We start from the raw sequence: 14,665 nt of genomic DNA on the forward strand, positions 1-14,665 counted from the left end.
ACTATCTTAGTTTAGTGGCTGATAGACCAGTTCAGGCCCATATTTCTATTTAGAAATAAGTACTAGGTAAAGAATAATAAGGAAGACACTTTATATGCTTATCACTATTTTTAAGCATGCATTTATTTCTCATTGGATTTCTATTTACATTTGAAAGAGAACCTGCTTCCAGCAGCCAGCTTCAATTGTGTGAGCTTGCTTTAAGCATGTCAGATATAAGCTCTTTAATATGCAAACCAGAGCATTTAGTCAAAGATATTTCTATCGTATATTTTGGGTTGAGTGTTGAGGGATACAGGTATTTGTGAGACAAATTTAGGATTTGATGAGAAAATTCTAATCAAAACTGCTTTTGGATCTGGCCTGGCTGTGGCTCATCCAGAGTAAAAGGTAATTAGTATCAGTCACTCCTGACTCTTCCTCTCTGACTTTGATCTAAATGTTGCTGTACCTACACTTCTGCCAATTCAGTTATTTCTTGGCTGGTTTATAATCAGTTGCAATGAAGGACATATTTGTTCCTCTAGATAAGTTTACATTCCAGCAGTTTCATAAGGATAAATTTTTTCTTGGATTAACTTAAAAAAATTTTGCTGCCAGAGATCACATATAACATACTAAAAATTCCATGTACAAAGATTCTTGAAATATGAGCACAGTATGTCAGCACACAGATGTATTCAGCCTTTGAATACAGTAAATTCAGAACAAACTAGAACATTCCCATTCCCTTATGAAGAAAATCCTGATGTTCTTGCTACCACAGTGAGAAAACCAGGCTGTGAGGATTGTAGAGACTAAAGTTACATAAAATCAGCTGTTGACACTTGTCTAAATTAGAGACCAAGATGGAGCAATTGTGATATTTCAGTTACTTTACAGAACTGATTTGTATCTGTTCTCCTTTTTAATTCTCCCTAACATGGTGCTGTATGTGTATCCATGGTGTATAACCTATATGTGCTATGCAATACACGTCCCTGTGTTGATTGGATGCCCAGATTGGTTTGCAATGTATAATTTTCTGAATGCTTGCCTTGGGTTTGCTGGACCTAGGGAAGATGGTAACAGCCACTCCCCTCACTTCAGTCTTGCTGCTGCTGCTGGAAAGGGAGGCTGAGTGAGGTGCTTGAAATGCTTTACACTGGAGCTCCCTGGGGAGATTGATCAGGAGGAAGAGACAGGAGCATGGGGGAGTTAGGTGCATGAAGGAGAGGGGTATTTATGGATGTGGTGTCCCAATTCCATGGTTTGTATATGGATTTAATTTTCAAATCTGTGGGCAGCCTCTCTTGAGTTGCACTGTAGCTGGTATCCACTAGTATCTTTACCAGCTCTGTTTGATGTTTTTACTAGCTCAGATCAAAGCTAAATTTATTTTACCTATAGACGACAAAGCTAAAAAGAGCAGTCAGTGTCTTAGAAGGCAGAGTATGAATTCATGTGCTTTAAAGCAGAGAACTGACAGAAAGATGCTCACCAAATTCAACAAGAGAAAATACAGCATGCTATGCTGTGAGGAACCAGATTAATTTTGATTTTTGTCTCAACATTGTTTGACCAGAGGTATATGGGGGAAGGGCTGCACATTTGCCACTTGCAGGAGGCAGCTAGGAGAAGATGGAGGAAAGCCCTGTCTCTAGGGAGACTCTGCCTGACAGCCTTTTCATGTCTCACATGGAATAGGCAGTCTGTAGGAGACCACTAAGGACACTGTGTCCTCCAGAGAGGTTCTCCGATTGGGTGGCAAAAGGTCTCCACCAATGCCCTGAGTCAAACACTGAGCTGGGCCAGTGGTCTCCTGCCAGCAAGCAGACCTTGGGAGGAGCTGGGGGCTAGAGAAGTAACTGTGTCATAAGCTGCTGGCCTCTTTTTTGCCCTCACTTTTTGCCCTCGCTCTTTTTGCTTGCTTTCACTCTCTTGCTCTCCCTCTTGCTGGCTGGCTGCCTGTTGACCACCTCCTTTTTATTACCAATAAATGGTTCTCAGATATAATATCTGCCTCATTTGGCTTAATTCTGTCCTAGATCATCTGTTTTAAAAGAGCTTCCCACAGTTTCCCCTTAGTGGAATGTGACATGCTTGGAGGAGATTCTTCATGAGTCCTGAACTAGAGTGATTGTTAAATAGCAGCTTTCCAGGAGAGGTTTTGTGATTCAGGGGAAAGAACATGTTGAACATGGATTATCAGGGCCTTGAGAAGGCAAATACCATACTGAAATTAAGATCAAGAGGAGAATTCACAAGACCTGAAGTAATCTTTTTTGCTCTCTTTCCAGTGGGTGGGTATGCCCCTGGATGACATAGTACGTACTTGGTTCTTTTCCATACATTGCTTCTCTGATAAGGGTGGAAGCTGGAAAGCGTTGGAGAGCTATGAGCACAGTCCAAAATTTGTAGAGGACAGACTGAATAAATTGGATTGGTTCAGCTTAAAATAAAACTATGAAGTCAGAATGTGAGCATAGCAGTCCTCAAGTGACTAAAAGGTTGTTGCAAAGAAAAAGATAAGACAAAAAAAGAATGGAATTAGATTACAGAAGAGAAAGATGGGATTTAGAGGAAGGCAGAAAGTTGTTGAGGAAAACAAAATTCCCTCTGTGGCATGTTGTGACTAAGATTGTCTTTTTGATGTGTTCAGGGCATGGCAGTTGTGTTTTCAGCCTTAGTGAAAAGAGATTTGCTCAGGAAATTGCTTGCATAACTGAAAGCAGTAATGGTATTTCACATATAGTTTTCAGTGTTCATGCAAGTGATGGCTGTAGCTTACCAATACAGAGCCCGATACATAGCTGGGGTCCTGGTGGGGGAGGGCGTTTGAAGTCTTTTTAACTAAACATCAAAGTCATCAAAACCCTTTTGGCAAGACATCTTGATACAATATATCCACTTGAATCACTTCTTTCCAGTTACCTGACACACTAAACCCCATGGGCTTAATAATAAAATCCCAATGTATGAGGCAGGGGACTGGGTACTTTGAGGTGGCTGTTTCCATAGGGAGAGAGGCACAAAGCCTTTCCATAGAAAAGGCATGAAATTGGAGACAAAGGCATATTGAGACATGATAGTGTGGAGGGGAAGACCTTCCTTTATCCTTGGCCTGTCCCCAAACTTAAGCTCTTCAGTTTACACAGCTTTTCAGGGCATGCACCTCCTTTCTCTGGTGACAGCTGGGAAAAGAAGGCCCATTCCCTTCTGTGGATCCAGCACAAACAGTTTTCAGCTTCTGATGGATGTTTCTATATAGCTTCTATAGCTCCTGTAATGATATTGGCCCTCTGGGATTTGACTTTGTTTATTTAATCTATTGTGTATTTATCTGTTTGGTTTGTTTTCTCTTTAGATGTCTCTTCATTAAGAGCCAAGGCTTAGGCAATCGTACTGGCCTTCTGTGCTTTCCCCATGGTTTTAGAGCCAATGGCTTATTTTTGCAGCACAAGGAAGGGATCACATTTCTTCAGATTAAAACAGACAGCTAGGTAGAGGGGAGAAAGGGGCTTTTCAAGTGCCATAAGGGACTGCAAAATTTTTATATATGCTCACACTTCTTTTGGCTCAGACCAGCTCTTCATGGGGACTGGTCAGGGCTCCTGTTCCATTGCAGCTAACCAGATCTATTGGCAGTCAGCTAAATTGGCAGTTAGTACTGCTGCTTACTGCTTGCTTCTTGCTGGGCTAACAACTTTGCTTTCTAAGTAACATTACTATGGTTTAAATAGCAATTACATTTTTAACAAATTTTACAAAAAAAGAGAGAATATACCGTATGAATATATAATAGCATGGGAATAATACTAAAGAAGCTACAGTGATAGAAAATACTGTTACCTTTGGGCCATCTGCAGACATCCATCTGCAAATTGGAATAATAGCTGTGTTCACAGGAAGAAAATATTGGTTAGGATAGAATGATTTTATTTTTTTTTAACAAGATAATAAATACAAGCATTCAGCACTGGCATTGATGCCAAAAATGTCCTTTAGGGAGGTCTGTGGTTGCTTCTATTCCCTTGGATCTCTCAGAGGCTCGGGCTATTCATAGAGAAAGCTGATACTCAGTAATTGGTTATCTCACAGCATGTCCTTCTGCAAGAGAGCCCTCAGGTACAAGTGGCTGGGTGCCAGCATAAGCTGTGAATGAGAAATTAAGTGTTAAACAAAATCCCCTCAGAGGATTTTCATGAATAAGACCCACAGTACTTTGCTGTCATTATGGCTGACACTTTATCTTCACAAAAAGAAATTAACATTTTCATCAATAAAGGAATCCAAACTCTAGCTGAGATGTAATTCAGTTCAGTTCCTTTAGCGTGTCTAGCACTTCATTAAGTAAAAACAGGCAGCAGAGTCCAGTGAAAAGAAATTTGATTCATTCAGGATGAAGTCAGTGGTAGTGAGCAGTGTTCACTGACACGGGGTGTGGGCCCAGAGTCCTCCTTAGAGCATGAAATGTAAGTTATTGTTCAGCAGCAGTGCTGGAGCTCCCAACCAGCCCTTTCATCGAAGTCAATTAAGGGATGCAAAAGCCACGCTGCAGAGAATTGGGCTTCTCTTTGCCAGATCATGATTTAGTACAGTGGTTCTAGAGAAGGAAGCTGAGCCTGTGGAACCACTGTATGATGTAACCAAACTGGCCAGGGCAAGCCAGTGAAATTCAGGAAGACTTTACAAGTATGGAATAACATTTTCATGGTTTTCAGTGATTCATTGTTGAATTCAGTGGAAGACTGCTGAAAGCATAAATAACCAGAGAATCCTAATGAATATGTGTCAGAGGATGTCTCACTTACGAAGAACCTCATGGATCCTCCTCATTTTTTTCAGCACCAATGGTTTTCATAGATTTGCCTCAGATGTACACTAATTTAGTGTTTATCTTCACCTAGTAAAAATAAGGGAATGGCCTTCTTAATGTATTTTAACAATTCTTGATAGACTTAATTGATTCTGCTTCAACAAGGTGGTTGTTTCTTAGTGTCATTCCACTGAAAATTGTCAAAAAAAGTTCTTATCAACATTAAAATTCATTTGACGTGCCTGTTAAACCAAAAACTTCTAGAATTGATTATTACAGACAAAAGGTTTTTAACTTCACATTTTGAGAGTAGAAAGTATGTATTTTGATTGCATCACTGCAAAAAAAGACATGTATGTATACCCCCAGCTTCTTTACTCTGCAGCAATAAATAGTCTTTGATTATAATAGTTACTTTCAAAGAAAAAAATACATATTTAGTAGTTTCAGGTTGGCAGCATGAATAACATTTGAGACAAAAGGCTGCCAAACTGAACTATGTGTTTGGAGGTATCAATGAATGTATTTTCAGAGTTACTTGTGACATTAGAAAATTGTGTCACCTAAGTCCTTGCATACATTTATAAATTGTTATGTGATGCTGAATTGTTGAACCCTGATAGCCGACACAGCTTAATTCTGGGAAAAAATTTCCTGTGAGGCATTAGGTATTTCAAACCCAGGAAGGAAATTCTTTAGCCCAGGACTCAGGACTGATATTTTTCATGTAATGAATTGGAGGGGCGGGGAGGGCTGGAATGCGAACTATGAGGATGGAAAACATTTAGTCACTCTTGGAATGATATGAATGTTTTTACAGGAAGCTTAAGTAAACACACATGCTGCTGCTTAGTAGGCTGCAGTTAACTTTTTTGGACAGTAGACAAAATTTAAACAAGTATGCAGACTCAAATGAAAGGCTGTTGAGCAGCACACCCTTCAGGCCCAGTTTTGAGCCAGTTATCACTTAAAACATTAGGTAAAAAGTTAGACTACAGTTTATTTGGGTTTTTTTTTTTTCTTTTTTTTAATGGTAAATGCTTGAATGCACTGATTTTTAATTTCTTTGAGTCATTTGATACTGGTTTCATAGGAACAAAACATCTTACTTCTTCTAAAGGTGTAGTCTGTGTTATGAATTACTACAGAAGAGGGAGCTATTTCACTTTCCCCAAACATGGGCATGTTCTTTATTATTCATGCTGGAGATCTTTCTCCTTATTTAAAACATGATTTTTATTTTTTTTTTTCCCCAGAAGAGGTTTTCATTTTATGAAAACAAAAGAGATGTTGGACATCCTAGAATCCTATTCTGTTGCACTTAGTCAGAAGAAATGTTGTGCAGAGGAAGAAGCTTAGAATACAAGTTACTTCCCTACTTACAACCAACTTTGTAAAACCATGGAGTAGCTATTTCCCTCACATGATATTACTGAAAGTATGAAACAAAACCTTTTTGCAGTTAACATATTGCATTCCAAATGAAACAAAGCAAAGAGATTGTTTTTCACGTAATATTAATAATAAAAATACCTTGCCGAGAGGTAAAGCCTGCATAATGTATTAACTTAAAGGAGAATAAAAAAATGAGACTGATTAAAGCTGGTTGTGGCTGTTACTAAATAATTCTTAACAGAGAATTGCTCTTACAAACACCTGGAAGAAATTTTGCTTCCTGAATAAAAAAGCTAGTTTTTAAGTCATGAAGTAGATTCAGAGAGATAGTGTTAGGCAAACATGTACTTATTTTGCAAAAAGTAGGTAATCAGTACTTGGCAAAAGCATACAGAAATCATCAGAAATTGAAATATTTGTCTTCTGGTTTCAGTTCCTTGATTAGGATTCATCAAGGATATTGCTGCTTTAACTGGTAGTGTCCTGAGTTTATATGAAAGTGAAATTCATGGAGTCGTGCTAGTTGGAAAGGACCACCAGAGATTTTTTCTAGTCCCATCTCCTTCTTAAAGCAGGTCCTGTGACAGAAGGATGTCGAGGCCTTGTCCCAGTTAAATTTTGAATATTTTGAAGGATGGAGATCACACTAGTCTCCATGACCATGTCATAGTTTGATGACCCATGTGGTTTAAAAGAAAGATCAAAACAGCTTTTATCAAGTTGTCATTTCCCATTTCCTGTTTGTGTTTGTTGCCTCTCATCCTAGCTTGGAGCCACGTCCAAGATTAGCCAGGCCTTGTCATCTTTGTACCCTGGGGTTAAGGAGTGGTAGAGAGCAGTAGGATGCCCCCTGACCCTCCTTCCCCAGGCTGAGCCAGCCCTGCCTTGGGGCTGTCCTCATGTGCCACCTCTGCAGCCCTGGCCAGCTCAGTGGCCCTGTCACACACTTGCTCAGGTGTGTCTGTGTGTCTCCTCTACTGAGAGCCCAGAGGTGCCCACTACTCCAGCTGTAGGCTTCCAGGTGCTAAATGGAGGGAAACCAGCACTGCCTTGTACCTGCAGGCTCTGCTTCTGCCGTGCAGGTCCCTCTTGTCCTTCACACAAACCAAAACTGAACTCTTGGTTCTCTCATAATATATTTGGCTTTGCAGAAGGGTAGTTAAGTGTAATCTCTCCTTGCTTTCTGATACAAATTCTATGGCTACAGTTCAGATTTTGAACTAAGAATATGATGCTAAGGTGGGTATAATTTTTCATTCTGGTTCCACGCTTAAGAAGGATCCTATTTAGTTAGTTAGTTGTCTTTTGTGTAATTTATATGATTATAATTAAATCTTTTTTTAACAGTAGAAGTTAACAAGATTGCAATAAATTTTAAATTGTTCCTGGTTTTTTTCCTTTATTTTTATTTGTTTTCTAAGGCTTTAGCAGTCAATGGTATATTTCAGTTTTCATTCTCTTCCTTTTTTTAAAAACAATTTATCAAATTGTGTGTATAATAAAATTGTAATCCTGAGAAACAAATTTTCCCTGCTCCCACTGAAACATGGGTGCACCACTTTCTCTTCATACCTGAATACTTGAGCAGTATCTTAGTACCTCAGTATAACAAATTTAGGGCTCAGTACTAGACCAAATTGACCATCCTTTGTTCTTGTGCATGTATTTATAGTAGTTCACATTGTTAACAGAAGAAAGTACCTGTTCTTTGTACTACAAGCTATGTCACGGCACTCAGGAGAAGTGGGAGGTCTCAGAAATCAAAGAAAGAAGGATGTAGGGATTGTTTTTGCTCATTTTACAGTATTCTAGATGGAAAAAATTAGTGAAAATACTATTCTATCTTGATACCACCTTCTTTTTTTTGACAATTAGTTTTTGTGTTGGTATGGTTAATATAGGTGCTTAAGCACAAAGAGAGCTCCAGACATTACTTGAATGCCACTGTTCTTTGATCATGAAAGCAGTTTGATTTCAGGCTGGAATGATGAGATTCAGGGTTTGATCACATATTGTAGTATTTTTCAGTGGACTAGTCAGACTGAAATATCTGCTGTAGCTTTTAAAAATTGTTTTTAAGTAAATGGCATTGGAAAGACTTAATTCTCATATTTTTAGCAACCTCACAGCAAGCAAAATGATAATCTGCACCAAAATTCAGCAGAGAAGGTATCAGAGAGGATATATGGGAGCGTAGTGTTCTAATAGGAATCTGCCTTTAAATATAAGCGCTTGGCATCAGCAAAATCTGTGCTCCATTAAATAATCCATTGTTTTCATCCAGACTCTCTTCAATCCCCTTCTCTTTTTTTCCTTCTCTCTTTCTTTCTATGGTATAGTTGCATTGTTGGTAAAGCACACAGGCAGAAACAGCGCCCGTTTTTCCCACCCATTGTCTGTGCATTTGTGCACTGGATCTTTCTTCAGCCCTTTCTACCCAGAGCAGCAGTGAAAGCCCAGTTCAGATCGTGTGGTGGTACATGCTTTTTCAAGCTTAGCTACTGCTTGCCTATTCAAATAGCCAGAAGTCTGGTAGAGCAGATCTGGCTTTATTTGTTGAGTCTTGCCTAGTGAAGTGAAAAGGCCTGATTTTTTTTTTTTTTTTTCCTGGCTGCATTTTTGCACATGTGGGGGTAGGGAATGAAATTATTTCTTTTGTCCTCTCTTTGCAGCTCATTGAGAAGCAGGCATGCATATAAAATTACTGTATCTCAGGGCTTACCTTTAGGGAGAGAAGGGAAAAAGAAACAGATTTGTAAGCTTGACTGGAAACACTGAGGATGCTGAAAGCTGGCCCAAAAGTGGAAGGTAACAGAATAATAAAATACAATGAATAGAGGACGAACAAAAACTTTTCAAATTAATATAACAACCATTTAATTTCATCTTTTATAAGAAATACCTTATTATTTCATGTATCAAAGGCACAAAAATTGTGTCCATGTGTCCAAGGCAAAGGAGCATCAAAATACAGATGTTGCGTTTTGGAAAGTCACCAAAACTTATAGCAGATTAGAAGATAGATAGATAGATAGATAGATAGATAGATAGATAGATAGATAGATAGATAGATAGATAGATAAAATTATGGATGGTTTCCTTAGATGTTAAGTTACACCTGCAATTACAGGGAAGTTATTTTGAGGGGTAGACTTTAATGGTAGGGAGTGAAACAGTCTTCTTTCTTTCTAGCTTTAGTTTACACCCAAGTGGATCAATGAATACTAACTAACCTGCATCTCAACTTTCAGTAAGGGGTTTTTTTGCTTCTTTTGTCAACATGTTTTACCTCACATCTGCAGTCAGATGGTAAAGCTGCAGTCTCCTTCAGTTCTCTGGCTTGTGTCAGTGAACTTTGCTCTGGGCAGCAGTAATGATTCTTATGATTTGTACTGGTTTTAGCTACCTGTGAGTACAAAATTCCTGTGGCCTCTGTCATTTGAAGTGTAATGTTTGTGGGGGCTGACCAGTGACCTGACTGTAGCTTCAGGGTAGCTCTTGCATTCTGGCCTTGTGCACGTTTAGGATATTTCGGTTAGAGAATGGAGCAATGCTAAAAATCAGTTTGGTTGCAGAACTAGTTTATATACTCAGAGGCCTAAACAGCCAGGATTAATTAATGAAATTTATCATGTTATTGGTGTATATTGGTATATAGCAATATGTTCACGATTCCTAAACTAATGGTTTGGTGAAGTTGCAAATGTTAAGTATTAGACATGAATGTGATTTAGTCAGATACTTTATTAAACTGATTTGAGAAGAATTACATAGACTTCATTTTGACTAAAAGAACTGTCGCTTGAAAATCCATGGATTTTGAAATAGTTTGCTCATTATGACTATTCTTCTACACTACACGTGCAAACTCAGAGCTGTGAAATGAAGAATTGATGGAAACCAATCCTTTGATCTCCAAGCTTGTTATTTATATTAAATCCCTACCAAAAAAAAAAAGGAAAAAGAAAAAATAAATAAGAAGATAATTGAGGGATCTAGAGAGACATGTTGCCATTATGCAACTTCAGTTTGTGCATGAACAAAGCTGTTGACACTTTCTATATATTTTAAAATGTATTGCTACTTTTCTAATAGAAATTATACAAGCAAGAGAATTTGAGCATTACTCAGCAAGGGCATAATCTGAACCATGACCTCTGAGATAAGTTTGAAGTTATCTAACTTAATTGTAGGGTCTTTAATGCAGTTTTTTCATTCCAAACTCTAGTTAGCTGACCTAATTTTAAAAGGATTAAAAACGTTCATTGCCTGCATAAACTGTTGTGTTGGGAAGAGCAAGGCTGGAGAGAAGCTATGAAAGCTGAAAATTCTGAAAGACAATGAAAGCAGAAAAGTTCATTCTTGTAATAGGATAATTTTCAGTTGACTGGAAGACATGGGTGCAAAAGCTGTGTGCTGGAATGTAGCCAATAGGCACAGAAATCAGTGTTTTGTTTGACAGTGTATACTTCTAACAAGTTAATCTACATTGAATAATATTTTACCCTTACTCTGAAAGTAAAGACCAGCTGCCTATAGGTAAAAGTGGCAACATCTTGAGGATGAAAGCTGGCAATACGTGGCCACCTCCACTTCATATAATTTCTCCACATTTTCACAATTTATCACTTTAGATATGGAAGGCTTTTTAAATTCAATTTTGTATAAATCTTCATTTTTTGAGATAGAGAAGAAGTGTACACTTAAACAGTTGAAGCACTGGAATGGAAGCTCATAGTTCTTTAAATCAAGCAATCTTTGTTTCCTGAATATTTTGTATAATGTTAATAATGCTCATAACTGTGAACTCATTGGTTCTTCAGTGCCTGAGTTCTATGAAAAGCACAAGAAAGACAAAATTAGTCTCAGAGAGCAAAAAGTTGTTCAAGAAAAGATAGATATTGCTTTCCTCCTGAATCCTGTTTTATGATGGTCATTTTGAGGTTTCTTGTTATCTTCATAAGTGTCTGGATTTTGGTTTATTCTAACAATTTTGTATACTAGAGCATGTTATTATTTCTGTCTACCCATGTATCAAAACAAATTTCATACTCCAGCATATTTAAATGGTGTCAAAAAGTAAGTGTTATACTGTTGATAAATAATTTACAGTCGACAATAATCTCCTCAACCTCAGAAAGCATAATCTGGGACTGCAAAGTATACTGTTAGAAGTGATGTTTTTGATAAATAACTATGATAAATGCTCTCCAGAGGTCTTTCACATGCAGTGCATCTTACATTCCCTTTTGGTATTCAGAGTCTCTTCTGCTGTAAATTTCAGCAGAGGGGATGTTATTCACATGGAGAACGATTTGACTTCTGAGTTACATGTTTGATGTGCAGCTTGGTAGTATCAATCAATTCAGCTTCAGAGAAACTCTGCTCAGTTTCTAAAGCAAAAAAGTCTGCATGAAATTTTGATTAAACACTTCTGAAGAAATGGGGGCAAAATAAGTATTTTGCGTTTAGTTTGAAACTGCATGAGCAGGAAAGCTGATTTCATAATGAACAATAAACAAAAAGTGGTAATCCTTTTCTGTTTAGATACTTCAAAATTTTTCTGCAGCTTCATGCTGTTTTTGTTGACTGTACATTTGAAACAAAGTCCATTTATCGAATTTTTTCTAAATTACCCAGAATATTCATCACAAACAAAAGTAATTAAAATTACTCATTTTACTGTTATGTTGTGTATGGATTTTTGTGAACCTAATTAAAATATTGAAGAAGCTCATATTTATGTGTTCTTTTTTTCTTACCTTCAGAGCCAACATATATCACAATAGGTCCGCCCACCTGTGAGGCTTTGGTGAACTGCACTTTGACTGAAAAAGACTGTATCTATAGCTTCAAACTGGACCAAAATGGTTGTCGCATTTGTCAGTGCAAAACTAGTGAGTATGCAGAAATATGGTGGCTTCTACCTTTTATACCAAATTGTATGTGAAAATGGTAGTATGCTGGTTTTGCTCCATTCTTAATGTTGGTTATATGTTGTGTTGGTACATGTGTACTTTATAGTTGTTCATCTTTTAAGAATTGGTTCCTGATTTCTGACATTGCTTTCTTGCTTAAAATGTGTTTTGAGGAAAATGTACAGTGCTTGACTTTTGAGGTAAAAAATTAACAGCTGTCTAGAAAAGATAATAATTTGGGACCTAATATTCATATAGATTTTGAGAAGTCTTATGAGAATTCCACATTTCATTTTCCTCTCTTTACAGAATTTTAAGAGCACCTAGGTTTCTGCAATTCAAAAAATCCTATTGTTAAACAGCCTATTTTCAACTTAGCTTTTTTTGTCAAAATTTAGATTTTGAGGATAAATGTTTGAAAATTATATTCTTGGGAGTGGGTGTTCGTATATATGCAAGTGTATCCATATTTATGTTTATTTCTATAACATATCCCTATATTTATTTATATACATATATAATATTTTAGTTAGCATTTTTGCAGGCTTTAACATTGATTTCTTTCCAAAGGAGAAACACTGTGTCTTGTGAGAACTTAGTGCGTATCAAGAAAAATGTTTTTTCTCTATGTGTTTCCTTGAGACTTCAGTGTTTACAGGTGAAATATAAATCAGTATCAGACTGGCATTTGGAATTGGCCAACAAAGTACCCCTGTGGAGTCCTAGTCTCAGCTGCAGGATGCATCTCTGTGGCTGCCAACCCAAACTAGGAGCTCTTTGTAATGTTATTGTAGTTTTTCAGCTTTCTTGCAACCTCTAAGGCTTCCACAACCAAAGTATTACTCCGTTTCTCTTCTTTTCATTTCAGTCCTCTCATTCTCAGCCACTTTGTAAGCCAATATGACTATTGTAGGGGTCCCAAGTAGAAATGGTCAAAATAAAATCCTTAAGCAGTACAAACTAAACAGTTTTAGGAATGGATTGGTGTTGGAGAGGACATCCTAACAAAAGTAAATATATGGCAAGCCATAACAATATCATGGCAAATAAGAAATAATACCTTTGTAAAGGTATTCATGGAAGGATGACTTTCCTTAGCTTACATCCAAGCTATCACGTACTTGCCTTACTTCGTTCTTCCTAAGGACAACATTAGAAACGTTCAGGTCTGCTTTTAATGTTGTAATTTGATTTTCCTTCTCCTTCTGTTATTATTAAATTAATTGGGGAGTTTGACCCAAACAAGAAGATGGACGTTCATGACAAGTTTCATCATCTGTGCCTCTGCATGCAGTCCTTCCCTCCAGTATGGCGCACTGGAAACGCACCACCACTCCAAAGGATGATTTCTTTTGCCCTGGTTACCAGACTGCATATGGACACAAACCACGTCTCAGGATGTTCTTGATTAGAGTATTTCTGATTAAATAGTGCATAAGAACCTATTCAGGGGAATTTTTCTATTGCCAGATTTGCTTGAAATTTTCTTCATTTTACTGTAGCAAATTTTCTGAAGCAAAGTTAATAGCATCATTTATCATCTCTTTTTTTCAGTTAAATAATGTGACTAGTAGATTGCTTAAAAATCTCAGTTATTTAGAAAGAGGAAACCTTTCTTTTCTAAGGAAGTGAAGAAAAATAACAGCTTGGAAATCTTCATCATTTGGTGGTTATCAATCAAATTGACAGAAATTGAATTTTTCTGTCAAGTAATGTCTGTTGCTTGCAAGGCTCTCCTCTGGACAAAAGAGGGTGTGAGAAATGAGAAGGAGAGGAGTCTTAGGTCAGATATGCTGAAAAATGTACTGTGCTTGCTCTCTGTGTTTTGAGATCCTTTAATGTCCAAACCTGTTCAGTTGCATCCTGGTTCTCTTAAGGACATCAGAACACATCTTTTCTTTAGCTCATGTCAACTCATGTGGAGTTTCAAGAACATCACTATTTTATTCTTCATCCACTTGCTTTTTGCTGGTCTAATCTGCTCAACAGAGTCAAATTTAACTGCCTCATTAAGGAGTCCCCCATGCCCACACTAGCATTTGAAGTCATCATATCCTAATTCTATTAATCTATTTCCAATAAAGTTTCATTTTTGGTTAATTTATCTTTAGATAGCTCTGCTGGACGTTTGTTATACTTCAGTTATTTCAGCCAAAATAAAAGCAAAATTATAAAGTGGAAGAACATAGTGAAGGTGTAATTTGTTCTTCTTTATTGCCTGCATTTACATTCACATTACCAAAAATAAGTAAACAGGTTTATTTGGAATGATTATGTAAGTACAGTATAATGAGATTTGTTTGGTACCTCATTGTAATTTAGTTTTAAGTCTATCCCACCTCGTTCAAGCCAACTACAAAATGAGAAGGAAGAGAGAAGCAAATCAAAACATTTCTATAACATTATTTTAATTGAAGTAGTTTACTTTGTCTTTTATCCTTCTTTTCATTTCTGCAGTGAATGCAAAAACATGGTGTAGCAACATGCAGTGAAAAAATACATGCTGTAAAGTAAAATAAAATATTTTTTTAAAAGTAGCAGAGCCAGATCATAG

At 37.2% G+C, this 14,665-nt stretch overlaps 1 protein-coding gene across 2 annotated transcripts in view; it reads left to right on the top strand.

Annotated features, from left to right (window-relative positions):
- The window catches only part of CRIM1 (cysteine rich transmembrane BMP regulator 1), a 175,881-nt gene that overhangs the window by 127,305 nt on the left and 33,911 nt on the right, over positions 1-14,665 (top strand). For both annotated transcript variants that reach the window (XM_071429511.1, XM_071429520.1), the window contains one exon: positions 11,962-12,090. In XM_071429511.1, the coding sequence (XP_071285612.1) occupies positions 11,962-12,090 (129 nt within the window). The remainder of the gene's footprint in view (positions 1-11,961; positions 12,091-14,665) is intronic.

This window comes from Agelaius tricolor, unplaced genomic scaffold (assembly GCF_023055355.1).
Source record: "Agelaius tricolor isolate 1412-34295 unplaced genomic scaffold, bAgeTri1.0.p SCAF_1, whole genome shotgun sequence".
Lineage (NCBI taxonomy): Eukaryota > Metazoa > Chordata > Aves > Passeriformes > Icteridae > Agelaius > Agelaius tricolor.